Genomic DNA, 17,523 nt, shown 5'->3' with positions numbered 1-17,523 from the left:
TGATTATGTGTGTATATACGTACATGGTTGTTAAGCGCTGTCTGTCTACAGAGATGGTCTGACACGTGGAGTGAAGCTCCACTCTGGCTGTGGACTCTGTGGCATCCTTCACCACACCAATGTACCCTGGGAAATGTAGGCACAACATTATATTAGTGGCTAATATACCCTGGGAAATGTAGGCACAGCATTATATTAGTGGCTAATATACCCTGGGAAATGTAGGCACAGCATTATATTAGTGGCTAATATACCCTGGGAAATGTAGGCACAGCATTATATTAGTGGCTAATATACCCTGGGAAATGTAGGCACAACATTATATTAGTGGCTAATATACCCTGGGAAATGTAGGCACAGCATTAGTGGCTAATACTGGCTATGTACCCTGGGAAATGTAGGCACAACATGATGTAGATCATTGGTTCTTAAAGTGTGGTCCGGAGACCCTCAGGGGTCTATTAACTATTGTGACACTATAGTTACTATAGTGTCACAATCATTTTAACCACTTTTACCCTATTTTATACTTTGGATATTCAAAAATAGCAGATATACAAGCTGAGAGCGCGTCACTGCCGCACTATGAGCTTGTAGATCTGCTATTTTTTGAAAAATCGTCTTATATTCGATAACAATTGAGTTACTTTACCAACATATACTACAGGTTGAGCTCATCATTATGTTTCATGGTGTCGACAGCCTGGCTCACCTTTGTACGGTCCCTGTGAGATGCGAACGGTCTGCCCAATCAGGTCGTTGTCTCTCCTGCCGCGGCCCCGCCCCATCTGTCCTCCACCTCCTGCGCCGCCTCTTTGCTGCTGACCTGGAGGACACATTAAAATCAGTTCTTAACTCATTCACTGCCACGAACGTAATTGACGTAATTGACGTCCAAAATCCAATTCTGCCAAGGACGTAAAAAAACGTAATTATATATTCTTTGGTGGGGGTGGGGGGGTGGGGCACTGCTCCGCAGCCTGTGAATGATCCAAGCACCACCGAAGAAGAGTACACCCAGAAATCACGTGATCGCAACAAAATAAAGACCTTCCGCTTCCATGTTAAAGGATTTACAAAAGTCAAAAAAACAAGCCACATTCAAACGGCCATAGCTCTGGAATGGAGGATTTCTCACTGACGAAAACAAAATAAAAACTAAGTTACGATGACTAAAACTACCGTAAATACCAGTCTAGGGACTAGTGGAGAAGAGATCCAGTAGAACTAAGACAAGTCATTTTATGTTGGTTGTGCTCGAGTGTTGCGCTCTGAAAATAGCAGATCTACAAGCTCACAACGCGTCGCAGCGCGATGCGTTGTGAGCTTGTCAACTGTAGATTTTAGTCGACTATAACCTTAGGATATTTAGTCGACTAAAACTGGACAAAAACATTTCAGATGACTAACAGTGGTGGAAAGTAACTAAGTACATTTACTTAAGTACTGTACTTAAGTACAATTTTGAGGTATTTGTACTTTACTTGAGTATTTCCAATTTCCAATACTTTTACTTCTACTCCACTACATCTCAGAGGCAAATATTGTACTTTTACTCCACTACATTTACTTGAAAACTTTAGTTACTAGTTACTTTTCAGATATAAACTATGATATTACGAAACATACATTAACCACTTTAGCCCTATTTTATACATAGGCTATTTGAAAATAGCAGATCTACAAGCTCACAACGCGTCGCTTTGCGACGCGTTGTGAGCTTGTAGATCGGCTATTTTCAAATATTTAGTACTTTTACTTTTGGTACTTTAAGTACATTTTGATGCCAATACTTTTGTACTTTTACTCAAGTAAATTTTTAATTTTGGATTTTTACTTGTAACAGAGTATTTTTATGTTGCAGTATTGGTACTTTTACTTAAGTACAGAATTTGAGTACTTTTTCCACCACTGGTCAAAATCAACACTGCTTGGTTGAGGTCAGGTCTGTGGTTCTCACCTCCTCCCCCGTGATGCATTGGGCTGCTGATGCGAGGGCTCATGGGGGCGAAGCCTCCCACGGTGAAGTTGGTCACGTCTCTGGGCTGTAGGGTACACAACACAACGTTAAAACTGATACACAACACAATGTTAAAACTGATACACAACACAATGTTAACCCATTGAGACCTGAAGCCGATTCTACATGTCTCCTAAATCTCAACAGTTTTCTGAAAAACGTATCTTTCTATATCAGTGGTGCTCAATCTTTTTCATGTCAGGGACCCCCAAAATTATATATATTTGGCCGCGGACCCCCATCAAAATATTTTGTTCCAGGGACCCCCAAGAAGCAAAGATTTGATTTAAAAATGTTCGCTTTAAAAATATTTTCTTTCAAAGATTTGCAAACATTTTCACGATTTTTCAAAAATAGCAGATCTACAAGCTCGTAGCGCGGCACTCGGTGCCGCGCTATGAGCTTGTATATCTGCTATTTTTGAATAGCCCAAAGTGTAAAATAATGCTTTTTTAGCTCAAATCTAAAAATGACAAAGTTCCAGGTCTTAATGGGTTAAAAAACAACAACTCTGATATCATAAAACGGTTCCCACGTTTGAGGTGAAAAGGGGGTTTGATGCTAAAGATATTAATGTCTTAGCGACATAAATATATATGTTGTATCTTTCATACGAGTGTTTGGTGTAGTCAGTTTACTGGATGCACAATAGCTCAATTCATCACAATGTACTCCAGACTCAAATATATATATATTTCTCTAGGATTTGAAAGTATTTACCTCGTGGTCATTTGTATGGAAACAGGACTAATGTGAGGGACAATATGTTGGTCAAAATCTTCATAAAGTAGCTCCATCTAAATTAGTAGAGCTCATCATTGACCTGATTTATTTAGAAGTCTGATTCAAATAAAGTCATACAAAACATGGAACTACATTGTTGAATTCAATCGATTAGACCTGCCATTAGAATTGTCTTGCTGATGATTGAATAAGAAGAAAATGATATTGAATCTTATGACACAATGCCTGGCTCTAATACGAAGCCATTGTCATGAGTACTGATAAAGTTTCAGTCGCGTGAGGGCTTGTAGATCGGCTATTTAACGGGGGTTCTGACCTTGGATCCTCCGGCCAGCACCAGGTGTCTCGTCTTACAGACGAACATGCCTCCGTTCTCCACCAGCTTCTTACAGTGGAGGAACGCAAAGCCCCGGAAAAGATGACGGATCTCTCCCTCACGACCCTGAAAAAACATTTATACAACACATAACCTTTTCATCCACGGCAGAATCCTGAATGACATGGTTACTTCATAGTACCTTACATTTATGTCATATTACGGAATGTAAATATGTACATCTTTCCCCAGTGGTGGAAGAAGTACTCAGATATTTTACTTAAGTAAAAGTAGCAATACCACAATAGGGTAGAGTAGTGAGTGTAGTGAGTGTTGTCCTTACAGAGTGGGGTCCGTCGATGACTTTGACAATGTCCTTGACGTGGATGTTGTTCTGCTCCGAGTCCAGAGCCACGGCGAAGCGATTGTCCTTCCGCCGGTTGACCGCTTGGTGGCGCACTGTCATCACTTTACCGTGCATGTTCAACACCTAGAGTACACACACAACACACAGCATATCACTAAATCTTCCTCCGGACATTCAAATTGGTGTTCCAGATATAAACATAGCATTAGATGGGGGTCCATTGCTTAGTAGGAATTGTCAAAATTGGCCATAAATGACGTTAGAGTATCGGTTTGTTTTTGTGTTTTAGTTTTAATTTTGTAGTATTTTTGTTTTCGTTTGTGTTTCAGTATTGTTAAGGGTGGTTCTGAATGTTAAATGTCACAACAATGAGGTTCTGTCTGAGCAGAATTGATTTTGATACAAGATCCTGTGTACTGTGGCTTGAACCTAATGCATTGCATTTAAAATAAATAAAATCAAACAACGGTTCAAACTAATCAAATTTAGATTCCATCTAATTCTAATATAACATATAGTAAGCCGTACAACTTTTAAAAACATTTTAACATTGAAAGACTGCAGGCGTCTCTTTCTCTTACAAGATTAAATTGATAACAACAATAAACTTGATTTGTATAGCACCTTTGATGACATGAAATGCAGCTGAAAGTGCTTTACAGAGCAAGAATACAATTACTGATTCATACTAAATATCTTATTCTGTAGCCTGAAGGTTTGAATACAGTCTGAGGTATTAATTGAAGTTTCACATTTTAGAACGCTTTCTTTGGTCGAGTCTGGTCCCCCCCATCATTATCAAACGGATTGATCTACTGTACATGATCATTTTGAATCTGTTAAAGTCATGTTGTGTGATTCCTGTGTGCACAGGGAGCATAATCTACAAATCTATGACAGGAGTTGTAAACTATGTGGATGTGGCTGGGGATCAGTCATGGTTCGCAGATCAGCAGACGAACTAGTAGGCAGTGGTGGAAAAAGTACTCAAATTCTTTACTTAAGTAAAAGTACCAATACTGCAATATAAAAATACTCTGTTACAAGTAAAAGTCCAGAATAAAAAATGTACTTGAGTAAAAGTACAAAAGTATTGGCATCAAAATGTACTTAAAGTATCAAAAGTAAAAGTACTAAATATTTGAAAATAGCCGATCTACAAGCTCACAACGCGTCGCGCTGCGACGCGTTGTGAGCTTGTAGATCTGCTATTTTATATAGCCTAGGTATAAAATAGGGCTAAAGTGGTTAATGTATGTTTCATTATATCATAATTTACATCTGAAAAGTAACTAGTAACTAAAGTTTTCAAGTAAATGTAGTGGAGTAAAAGTACAATATTTGCCTCTGAGATGTAGTGGAGTAGAAGTAAAAGTAATGGAAATTGGAAATACTCAAGTAAAGTACAAATACCTCAACATTGTACTTAAGTACAGTACTTAAGTAAATGTACTTAGTTACTTTCCACCACTGCTAGTAGGCTTCGTTTTGATAAATAAGATCAACTGTAAAACACATTTTATTCTTTATATTTGACTCTAGGTTTGAATATGGAATACTGGTTGACAGCCTATGGCCTATCTGCATATCAACCTGGGGTCCTTCAAATGAAGAAACGGTTGAGAACCATGCACAGAGATGTACCTGGAATGTTTCCCTCTCCAGCCTGACGATGACCCCCACCGTCTGGGGGTCCAGCTGGACCAGCTCCCCCCACTCATGCTGCCCGCCCGCGTCCACTCCCGACGCCGTCTCTGAACACAGCTGCAGGTCCCTGGGCAACACTTTCAACTGTACGCACGCACACACACACACACACACACACACATTTTTATATAGGGCAGAAACTGTCTCTCCTCCATATTTCATGTTTTTACATTTTCATAAATTAATCGCCTTTTTTATACTTGGCATACTGGCATGCCACAGTGCAGTGGTGGAAAAAGTACTCAAATTCTTTACTTAAGTAAAAGTACCAATACTGCAATATAAAAATACTCTGTTACAAGTAAAAGTCCAGAATTCAAAATGTACTTGAGTAAAAGTACAAAAGTATTGGAATCAAAATGTACTTAAAGTACCAAAAGTATAAGTACAAAATATTTGAAAATAGCCTAGGTATAAAATAGGGTTAAAGTGGTTAATGTATGTTTCATTATATCATCAGTTATATCTGAAAAGTAACTAGTAACTAAAGTTTTCAAATAATTGTAGTGGAGTAAAAGTACAATATTTGCCTCTGAGATGTAGTGGAGTAGAAGTAAAAGTATTGGAAATTGGAAATACTCAAGTAAAGTACAAATACCTCAAAATTGTACTTAAGTACAGTACTTAAGTAAATGTACTTAGTTACTTTCCACCACTGCGACAGTGTCACATAAAAGTTCACAACGCATCCCATCACGGTGCGTTTGTGAGCTTATAGAGCGGCTATTTTAGCTCTCTTTTTTTTTATGTGAATACATTGGCCTATAATGACATGCCCAAAATAGGCTAACTCTATGGGTGGGTTTTATACATATTGAAACAATGCAAAGTATTAGCCGGAGCTTGTGAGTAAATTAAGATTTCTACACAACAGCGGCTCTAAAGGCGGTTAGACACCGGCGAATATGCGAATATACGCAAAATTCTGACTCGTTCCGAATAATTAAAAGACGCTTTTTCGCTTTGCTTTTTCGCTCCATGTACGCTTGCATTGACTTTACAAGGTTTTAAAAAAAAACGTATTATTCGCATGAAAAAAATCGCCCCGGTGTGTAAGGACCTTAACTCTTGAACTGTATAGGCCAAAACGTGAATCTGCCTGTTACAGCGCCACCATGAGGCCGATTTGAAAAATGGGTGGCATTTCTTCCTTGGCCTAGTGGGGATGTGCGTACAAAGTTTCACGGAAATCGGAGGCTGCGTTCATGACTATTTACCAATGGACCGAATGCCCCCGCCCCCCAGTTAAAAATCACTAAAATCACTATAACGATAGAAAGCAATACATGATTTTTTTTTAACACTCATCTTTTAATTATTATCATTACAAACTAATAAAATAACCCTTGTTGTAAAAAAAACAAAGTTGTCCTTTAATGTGATCTGCTGTGGCTTTTCATATAAAAGGGTTAGAATATAACAGCAAAAAATAATAACAGCAATCATAACTTTAACAACACATTCCATGCCAGAGTTTAATCTCATAATGTACTCACCAGTGCCAGCGTTTTATTGTTGTTTTTTTGTTTTTTTCATGTCGCCACAGACCTCGCTAAATAAGTTAAAAGTGCGCGTTCATTTGGTTCTAAACACACAGCGGATCTGTGAGAAACGGCCAGCGAAAACAGTTTCCAAATGCGAGCCGCCATCTTGAAGATACAGCCGATCAACGCTAAACAGTGATCAGCGAGGAGAAAAACAACAACCGAGAAAATCGAGTTTTAAACAGGATCCCAGACAGGAAGCGGATACGATCGAAAAAAACGGAACCCGAATAATTCTGTTTCCGACCGGAAACCGGAAACGGAAATGGATAAAAAAAATACGGAAAGTGCACCTGGGGCAATTTCAATGGGAATCGGCGGTTCGCGTAGATCTACGCGACTGGCACGCTGCGGCTTTAAATAGGTTCGCGTAGATCTACGCGACTGGCATGCAATGTGTTAATGTGTTGATTAATCACCTATCCAGTAAATAAAAAACAAACAATACATGCAATAAATACATTATTTTGTGAAACCTAGGTGTCTGTCTCCCCTACACCGTCTCCCTCTTAGCTTTCCAACTGTCTGTCTCTCCTATGCTGTCTCGCTCTCATTTGTCCTAATGTCTCCCCTACACTGTCTTCCTCTCACACCGTCTCCCTCTTTGTTGTCCTATATTGTCTGTCTCTCTCTCAGCTTTCCTACTGTCTGTCTCAGTACAGACAAAGTCAACTTTAGATTTGACTGCCTACTCATTGTTGTACTCATGTCCAAACTTGGTCAGTCTCTCACACACACACACACACACACACACACACACACACACACACACACACACACACACACACACACACACACACACACACACACACACACACACACACACACACACACACACACAGACGTGTACCTCGTGCATGGTGAGATCAGAGAAGAGGATGACAAAGTTCTCCTCCACCCTGACGATGAGGCCGGTGTCTCCCTCGTAGCGTCCAGCGATCACCTTCACATGGTCGCCCATGCGGAAATACTTCCTCAACTCATGAGCGGGGAACTCCAGGGGGTCCTGCACACACACACACACACACACACACACAGTATATGAACCACACAATTACACTAATAGACTGACATGTCTACATGTATAAACCACACAATTACACTAATAGACTGACAGGTGTGTGTGTATACTTTCAGGTGTCCACGTTTGTGTACGTTCAGTTTGTTTGTTTGTTTTTTGTGTGCAGTACGTTCTGGGCTTCGAGTGAGAGTGTGAGTGAGAGAGAGATGTATGCGATCTTAAACTAAGTTGTACGCATGCATGTTTCTTATAACAACATAACCGGTGGTCCCTGGGCGTACTCGGGGACCACACAAGTCGGGAACGATGTAAATCAGTGCAAGTCGTTCAATATGAAGACTTGAATGTGCTTGTATCTTTGTGTCCCTGCGTGTGTGTAGGTGTGTGTGTGTGTGTGTGTGTGTGTGTGTGTGTGTGTGTGTGTGTGTGCGAGTTATTGTATTACTATAGTGTAAGGGGCTAATGTCCCCACAAGTACAGTAGAATTTAAGAAATAGACATTGTGAGGACCATTTTCCAGGTTCTCACACGAAAAAAAGTGTTGTTTTATGGTTATAAAATGTATACAAAATGTTAAGATTAAGTTGCTGTCGCACACTCAAAATAGCTGATCTACAAGCTCAAAACGCGTATTTTGGGTGCATGCATGACACCTGGCACACAAAAAGTGGTGCCATGGTAGACATGGTAAAACATTTAATAAAATGACTGTCGTAAACTTGTGATGTCCTCACAAGTATAGTAATAGAAGTCCGCACGCGCGTGTGTGTGTGTGTGTGTACCTTGAGGTCTTCGTGTTTGGGCATGATAGTGATCTTGTTTCCGTCCACGCTGAGGATCTTGCCCTGCAGGTTGATCAGCTCTCCCTCACACACCTCCACGTTGTCACCAGCCTGCAGGTTGTGTTCACGCTCTTTACCTGCACACAACACACACATTTGTATTACAATTTTATGAATGGCATTTATACAATTTCTTGCCTTTTTCAACCCTAACGGTGAAAATAGCTGACCTGCAAGCTCACCACGCATTCACAACGTGCCGCAGTGCGACGCATTGTGAGCTTGTAGATCGACTAGATTCGGTGCACAACAGCAGCGCGCAACTATGTATAAATCTGGCATGAGTCTAACCGTAAACCCTTGAACCTAACCTCTACAGGGTCCCCACACATTTTTTGCAATGAATTTCCAAAACTTTTCCAGAATATTTAGCCCAATTTCCAGGCCTATATAACAATCATTCAGCGCAATAATGTGTCTCTTACTCCTATGTAGAATGCCCAAAGATAGGCAGTGTAGCAAAAATAAAGCATAGAATATAGAATAGTACAATTTCATTAAAAATGTCTTGCAAAATTAGGGCATAGCTCACTGGAAGACTCATTATGGCATCCGTATGACTTATTTTATTTAAATAATATATGCCATCACACAGCCCGTTCGGCGAAAAACTACTTATGTTACATATTTCGTGTAATGTTATACATGTTTATGAAAATGTTTTGTATTAACAAAATCAATAGCCAAAAACTATGCATAGCCAAATATTTTTCCAGGACCCTTGATAAATTCCCAAACTTTTCCAGTACTGGATTTATTTTTTTTCAATTTCAAAATATTTCCAGGAATTTCATGACCGTGGGGACCCTGCCTCTAAACGCCTAAATCCTAACTCCTAACAATCTTTTTTAACCATAAAACCACCATTACTCCTCACAATGTGTATTCTTTCAAATTATGCTACTTGTGGGGACATTTGGGCCTCATAAGTATAGTAACACACGCACACACACACACGGTGGTTTGCCTTTTTGTTTCCTGTTGTCTCTTGGTATTGCAAGACAACACTACAACCCCTTCTGTCTTGGCAGAGGGGTATAAGTTTAGTCTCCCACCCAGGAGATCCGGGTTCAAATCCAGGGTAGGACACATAACGTACTGATCGCAGCTATAAACACACGATACCTGACTCGGTGACCACCTCCAGGTCGATGCCTTCAGGCTGGTCCTCAAACTTCTCCAGCTCTGACAACGTGGGCTTCACTCCATCAGTGATCTACAACCAAGAAGCATACACAGTAAAAAATCAATCATTAACCCATTAAGACCTGAGGCGATTCTTTAAAAAAATGGAAATCCTAACAGTTTTTTGAAAAAAATAAAATATATTTTTTCACAATTTTTCAAAAATAGCAGATCTACAAGCTCGTAGCGCGGCACTCGGTGCCGCGCTATGAGCTTGTAGATCTGCTATTTTTGAATAGCCTAAAGAAATCTAAAAGTGACACAGATGCGTTCCAGGTATCAATGGGTTAAATCCAATTTAGATATAAGATCTCTTTTACGAGGGAGCCCTGTCCAAAATAGCAGCAATAAAAAAAAAGTTTCAACACCAGAAAAAAATAACATTAACCCATTAAAACCAGGAAAGCAACCGTGTCATTTTAGATTGTATACGTTGGCTATAAAAAAAACTATAACTATAACTATAAAGATAGTTTGTGGATGGTAGAGTTCACACCAACTATAAAAACAATTAAATGGTGAAAAATAATATAGTTATAGCGCTCAGTGGGAACAGCCCTTAACCCATTAAGGCCTGAGTCCGATTCTTAAAAATAAAAAAAAATAAAATATATATATTTTTTCACGATTTTTCAAAAATAGCAGATCTACAAGCTGCTCATACTTACTCTCCTGATCATGGAATTACACTGCACATTCTACACAATACTACCAGTAACGTTTTAGATTGTGTTTTGGAGTGAAATGCACTGGCAAAATGTTGCCACCCTTCATAAAACAACTATTATGTAGACTGGTGGTGTTTTGCCATAACCTTTCTTTAATGGGATGATAGGATATAATAGTTATTATTTATGATAGGTCAGACATGGTCCTCACTCACCACAGCAGATATTAGTTATTATTTATGATAGGACAGACATGGTCCTCACTCACCACAGCAGATATTAGTTATTATTTATGATAGGTCAGACATGGTCCTCACTCACCACAGCAGATATTAGTTATAATGTATCATAAGGCAGACATGGTCCTCACTCACCACAGCAGATATTAGTTATTATTTATGATAGGTCAGACATGGTCCTCACTCACCACAGCAGATATTAGTTATTATTTATGATAGGACAGACATGGTCCTCACTCACCACAGCAGATATTAGTTAGAATGTATCATAAGGCAGACATGGTCCTCACTCACCACAGCAGATATTAGTCATAATGTATCATAAGGCAGACATGGTCCTCACTCACCACAGCAGATATTAGTTATTATTTATGATAGGTCAGACATGGTCCTCACTCACCACAGCAGATATTAGTTATTATTTATGATAGGACAGACATGGTCCTCACTCACCACAGCAGATATTAGTTATAATGTATCATAAGGCAGACATGGTGCTCACTCACCACAGCAGATATTAGTTATAATGTATCATAAGGCAGACGTGGTGCTCACTCACCACAACAGATATTAGTCATAATGTATCATAAGGCAGACGTGGTGCTCACTCACCACAGCAGATATTAGTTATAATGTATCATAAGGCAGACATGGTCGTCACTCACCACAGCAGACATGGCAAAGCTCTTGAAGAGGAACCCTTTGCGGCTGTAACGATTCCCCTCAAAGATCATGAAGTCACCATCATGGCTCACATCTCCTCCCAGAGACCTGGACAACAACATGACAGCCTTACGTCCAGTAGTATGGTTCAGCAACTTGTATTAACAGTTATAATGACAGTTAGAGATATTTTATAATAGAGCTATTAACATCATGGCTAAAACAGACATGGTTCTCATAAATAACACCTCTACAGACACACTTGTATTTTGTGTATATACAGTATGTATGCATGTAATATTGTGTGTGCATTTAAAATCACAGCGCAATCTCTCTCTGTGTGTGTGTGTGTGTGTGTGTGTGTGTGTGTGTGTGTGTGTGTGTGTGTGTGTGTGTGTGTGTGTGTGTGTGTGTGTACCTGATCTTCTCAGCATCAAACAGCCTCTGTGCAGGTCTCTTGAACTTCTTCCTTTTGGCAAACCAGTCTTTCTACACAACACACACACACACAAGATACACCAGAGCTACTCAGAGAATATCCAACAATGCTGCAATCTCTCATTTTAGTGATAATGTGTACAGTATATTTTGGTGTTTAAAAACCAGTGCACTGCACCATGAAAGCATGTTCTACAACGGTTAAACTGCAGAATGGCTCTGTATATGAAATAGCATATACAGTAGTATTAGTTCTCACAACTATGTATTGTTGCAGGCACCCAAAGGCCAGGCCAGTACTACTGAACCTCTCTGTCACGATGTGTCACCCTATAATTTGTATGGTCACTCTCATAGAAGTCCTGCTGTCGCATGGTTGTACAGCGCGTTTCATTTTGAGCAAGTCATTATAGGCAAAAATTTACAAATATCTTCCAAAATATTCATAGATCAGCAGCACAACAATTGCTTTGGAAATTGTCAAATGTAAATTTCTGCCACGAGGTCTAAGGTTCTTGAAACCACTGTGTCTGTCAGTACTTTTTCTACAATGGAAACCAAAACTATCTAAAACATGATTGAGAACTGCTTTTGATGTCAGCGACACAAAAAACAGGTGTCTTTCTAGACTCTTCTTTTCTTTCTTGGGTTCTTTCTTTTCATTCATACTGTGTATCCTTGTTGTATTTATGTCGCCAAATAATTTATGCTTGCTTTTTATTTTTCTGATTACTTTCCCATTTCTATTGTATTTTTGTTGTTAAATGAGGTGAGAAAAAGCCCACAGGGTTTTTCTAAATCTCACCCGCACAAACCAATATTATGCTGTTGTTACAAATATGTTGTTTTTAAATGTGCAACAACAAAAGAAAAGACTGTATTTGGAGCTGGCGTTCCACAATTATCCAGGATCAACACTAGTGCAGAGATGTAAATGTGTACACCCGTAATGGCCTTAACAATCTTCAATGCTGGCATGATCAAAAAGAAAAAGAAAATAACTACTGGAATAGTACGTTGAACATCATGGGTCGATGATACATGTCAATATAAAAGTCTCAGAGGGTGGAATGTTAGTTTAACCCATTAAGACCTGGAACTGTGTCATTTTTTGTTTTGAGCTAAAAAGCTTTATTTTACATTTTGGCTATTCAAAAATAGCAGATATACAAGCTCATAGCGCGGCACCGAGTGCCGCGCTACGAGCTTGTATATCTGCTATTTTTGAAAAATCGTGAAAATGTGTGCAAATCTTTGAATATATATTCTTTTAAAGCGAACATTTTTAACTCAAATCGTTGCTTCTGGGGGTCCCTGGAACAAAATATTTTGATGGGGGTCTGCGGCCAAATACATATAATTTTGAGGGTCCTTGACATGAAAAAGATTGAGCACCACTGATATAGAAACATATGTTTTTCAGAAAACTGTTGAGATTTAGGAGACATGTAGAATCGGCTTCAGGTCTCAATGGGTTAAAATAAGACCCACTAGATGCGTGTGTGTGTGTGTGTGTGTGTGTGTGTGTGTGCGTAAAATGAACCAACCAGGCTCATCTTGGCCTTGATGCGGTCCAGATCTATGCGAGGGATCATCTTCAGAGAGATGGTGTTCTGACTTGGCTCCACGTAGTCAACCTGAGATGAACAAACCACAGCGTTCACATCTTTAGTGTTGTTACAATGTAGCCATTTAGCAGATGCTCTTTATCCACAAGCAAGGTAAACAAACACAAACATCAAATGCAGAGAGACAGTGTAGTGCCTCAGTACTCTAGGATCACAGGTCAACCAAGAACCTGGCATTAGTGGTGTAAAGTAACTACCGGTAAGTACATTTATCAAGTACTGTACTTAAGTACAGTTTTGAGGTATTTTAAATTTACTGGAGTATTTCCAATTGTCAGTACTTTTACTTCTACTCCACTACATCTCAGAGGAGGCAAATATTGTACTTTTACTCCACTACAATTATTTGAAAAACTTTAGTTACTAGTTTCTTTGTAGATTTTGATTATTATTACAAAACATACATTAACCATTTCAGGACTATATATATTTTGGCATTTGAAAATAGTAGATCTACAAGCTTGCGACGCATTGTGAGCTTGTAGACCCGAGCATCACTAACACACACACAGTGGCCCTCATTTATCAACGTGGTGCAGCCCAAATAATGGGCGTACGGCATTTATCAATATATCCTGACGTGGGCTTCATCCTACGGTACGCTGAGTTCTCACGTCTGGTAGAGACCAGTTGTTGACGTTGGCTGCGCCCGTTTATTCCATTCTAGACCTGCGGAGTAGCATTGTCTGACTGTCTGACAGGCATCTGGACACATAATCCACTCCTAAATGTATATCTACACAAATAAATAATCCCAGTGAAAATATAACATTTTATAAAGTAATTGAAACAAACTGCTTTAACAGTCATTCGGTTAAGCTTGCAGATCTGGCTGCATGGCTATTTTAAAATAGCAGATCTGCAAGCTTCAGATCGCATCGCGACGCGTTGTGAGCTTGTAGATCTGCTATTTTCAAAATATACGAGCGCTTTTGCGTTGGGAGTCCCGCGGTCGGGACTCCCGACCATCTTTTCATGGACAGTGAGGTCTACAAACTTACAGTAGCTTGTCCTATGGTATGGAGTTATGTCATAGAGAGTTATATAGGCTACAACCTGGCTGGGTTAAGGATATAAACCCGACGATCGAATCTCTTATTAACGTGGCAGCACGGGATCACTGCCACCCGAGTCTCACGGGGAATATCCTACATGACTGCTTGTGCACTGCTCGGTATGGGTTAAATAAATTAATATACAAACCCCATTCATGGCGATGTGATTGGTATCATAATATGTCATTCATGTAGGCTACAAGCCTACGTGACAAAGATTGTACCGCTACGGATTACATGAAAGACACAGTTGGGCGTGTGTGTGCGTGTGTGTGTGTGTGAGAGAGAGAGGCGTGTTCGTGTGCGTGTGTGTGACTTGACAGGCAGCGAGGCGAGGCGGCGAAACTTTTTCTTTTCGGTTCTTCATGTAGTAAAATCGGGGTGTTTCCAGAATATTTAAGGGCGTGATATTTAAATGACGCTCGTTTTCAGACGTGAGATTTATCAAAGCTCCGACCTGATGTATGCCAGGATTGGCTGTGTAGGATTCGTTGATAAATGTGACTTCGACGTTGGTGTACGGCCGAATATATGGAAAAATATAAGCCGGTTTATACGCTCCGTTGATAAATGAGGGCCAGTGAGTGCCTAGGTGCTAGTGTCTACCTGTGCGATGTCGTCCTTGTACAGGCCTCTCTTGAGGCGGACCCAGGACTTGGGCTTGAGGTTGGTGACCTCCTTGACCACCTTCAGCACGTCCGTCATCTCCTTGATGGGCACCATCTGCTGGTTCCAGAAGCCCATGCGCAGGTTGCCCACGCCCTCGATGGCCGCCTTCACGTGGGTCTGCTTGTACGACTCCACGTAGATGTAGCCCTTCACGTGCTCCGGGGACACCACCGACTTGATCTGCAGGGGCTGTGTGGGACCGGACCAATGGTCATTTTACACACCGTTCCCATTATAAACGTGGAATTCACAATGTAGGCATTTAGCAGACACTCTTTATCCGGAGCGACTTACAGTAAGCATGGTCCTATTAACTCTCTCAGTGCCAATGCCTTTTTCAGTTATAGGTTAAACAAAGAGTGGATGGAGCTGCAAATCTTCAGATAATGATATCTTGGGTTCTGAACACTTTTTTTCCAAAAAAAAAAAAAAAACTCGGGATTTTTCGTTCTGGCACTGAGGGTATAACCCTAAAACTCAGGATAACTCTGGGTCTGGCACTGAGAGAGTTAACAGACCTTGTATTGAACTGTACTTCCCTGTGCTTGTCTTTGCAAACTGTTAATAAAGTACCGTAAATTTCGGGCTATAAGCCGCGACTTTTTTCCAATTTTTCGACCCTGCGGCTTATATAACGGTGCGGCTTATCTATGGATTTTTACAGCTAACGGCCACTAGGGGACCTCCTACATCTATGGATTTTACACCCGCGGCTTATAGTCCAGTGCGGCTTATACATGTTCCAAACATTCAATTTAGCTGCTGCGGCTTATAGTCAGGTGCGGCTTATAGTGCGAAAATTACGGTAATCAATCAAACAGACAGACAGACAGTGTAGTGCCTCAGTAATCTAGGATCATATGTAAACCAATAATCTTGCATCAGTCTAAACAATATAATAGAAAAATAATCTGTATATATTGAAACTATAGAACCTATAGGATGCCAGGTAAACAAATTAACCTGGCATCTGTCTAATTAACATGCTATCTAAATTACATTTTAACCTTTGCATAAGAATGCATGGTCGTCAAGACTAGGTCAAGTGCTAACATGAGTTTATATGACCCGTTTTAATTACCACACTCCATTGTATTGAGGTTACAATGCGGCCCTCCCGTCTAGTAGCCTAGCCCGCACATCGACAGAGACAGTAGAGCGTGTAGACGTTCATTGCCAACACTGGTGCTTGTTTCTCGCACATGATTTGGCAACACCAGAGCCCATGATGGTCCGCTTGTTTTTCATGGATGTGGCAACACCCGGAGGTGAAACCGAAACCGAAACATAGCTTTTTGAAGACCCAGACAAACAGATAAACAGACAAACACACAGCCGCACTTGCCAATTGTATATATAGATTGTTTTGCTTATGTCCAATGTATTTGTATTTAAAGCTGCACAATGTAACTTTTCAGTTCTGGGTCCGGGTCTCCTGCGCAATTGCTGATTTTGTTTTACCACTGAGCTAATAGAAATTGAATAATTTATGACCGTCAGGCCAACATTTGTGTGAAATTTGTGTGTTACAGTAGCGTTGATTTTGACAGCAAATTCCATTTAGTTTTAGTCATATCTTAGTCATCTGATATGTTTTACTGTTAGTCTAGTTTTAGTCGACTAAATATCATAAAATTATAGTCGATTAAATCTACAGTTGATTTAGTCGACTAAAATGTATTTTGGTGGTGCTTTTGATGCCGTCGTAATGCTCACAGTGGCTTGTAGATCTGCTATTTAACACCCGAGCGCAACCAAACATAAAATGACTTGTCTCTTAGTTCTACTGGATCTCTTCTCCACTAGTCCCTCAGTAACAGTTTTTTTCTCGTTTTTATTTGTTGACGAAATTGTTCATATATTTAGTCCCAGTTTTAGTCATCATAGCTTAGTTTTTATTTAGGTTTCGTCAGTGAAAAAAGGTAGTCGACCAACATTTTTCGTCATAGTTTTAGTCGACGAAATCGACACTGGTTTACAGTACTACTGCAGCAGACACACAACATGGGCCCCTGGAGTGAGTGTGTAAAATGCAGGGGCCCCTTCCATCATCAAGGTTGTCTACACCATTGGTTTTCAAAGTGGGATCCGGGGACCCCCAGGGGTACTTGAGGGAGTTCCAGGGGGTCCCCAGCTAAATGATAGTTAGGAACCAAATTTACCCTTGTGGGTTTGTAACTCTGATAGCGTACAAATGGAACCAAATGGACCCTAACTGGTCCATTTGGTTACATTTGCACACTCTCAAGAGTTAAATTAACATTGATTTTACAATATAAATTGGGGTCCAAGAGATAGAAATGCCATTAAATGGGGGTCCGTAGCCCAATGCATGTCAAACTGGGGGTCCTTGAAATAAAAATGGTTGAAAATCACTGCTAGAGCCGTAAAAATCTTCTTATGGGGGTCCTTGGCAT

The 17,523-nt window shown here is 40.1% G+C and overlaps 1 protein-coding gene across 1 annotated transcript in view; it reads right to left on the bottom strand.

The window, feature by feature from the left end:
• The window catches only part of supt5h (SPT5 homolog, DSIF elongation factor subunit), a 49,599-nt gene that overhangs the window by 14,365 nt on the left and 17,711 nt on the right, over nt 1-17,523 (bottom strand). The window contains exons 9-21 of the mRNA XM_080428768.1: nt 15,044-15,295; nt 13,302-13,391; nt 11,735-11,805; nt 11,319-11,424; nt 9,687-9,777; nt 8,502-8,638; nt 7,549-7,704; nt 5,092-5,238; nt 3,424-3,570; nt 3,081-3,206; nt 1,961-2,045; nt 713-826; nt 24-126 (exon numbers count right to left, since the gene is read on the bottom strand). Coding sequence (XP_080284894.1) covers nt 24-126; nt 713-826; nt 1,961-2,045; nt 3,081-3,206; nt 3,424-3,570; nt 5,092-5,238; nt 7,549-7,704; nt 8,502-8,638; nt 9,687-9,777; nt 11,319-11,424; nt 11,735-11,805; nt 13,302-13,391; nt 15,044-15,295 — 1,625 coding nt within the window. The remainder of the gene's footprint in view (nt 1-23; nt 127-712; nt 827-1,960; nt 2,046-3,080; nt 3,207-3,423; nt 3,571-5,091; nt 5,239-7,548; nt 7,705-8,501; nt 8,639-9,686; nt 9,778-11,318; nt 11,425-11,734; nt 11,806-13,301; nt 13,392-15,043; nt 15,296-17,523) is intronic.

This window comes from Gymnoscopelus braueri, assembly GCF_963280865.1.
Source record: "Gymnoscopelus braueri genome assembly, chromosome: 5".
Classification (NCBI taxonomy): domain Eukaryota; kingdom Metazoa; phylum Chordata; class Actinopteri; order Myctophiformes; family Myctophidae; genus Gymnoscopelus; species Gymnoscopelus braueri.
Note: the sequence above shows the minus strand (reverse complement) of the source record. Positions and strands in the feature narration are given on the sequence as shown.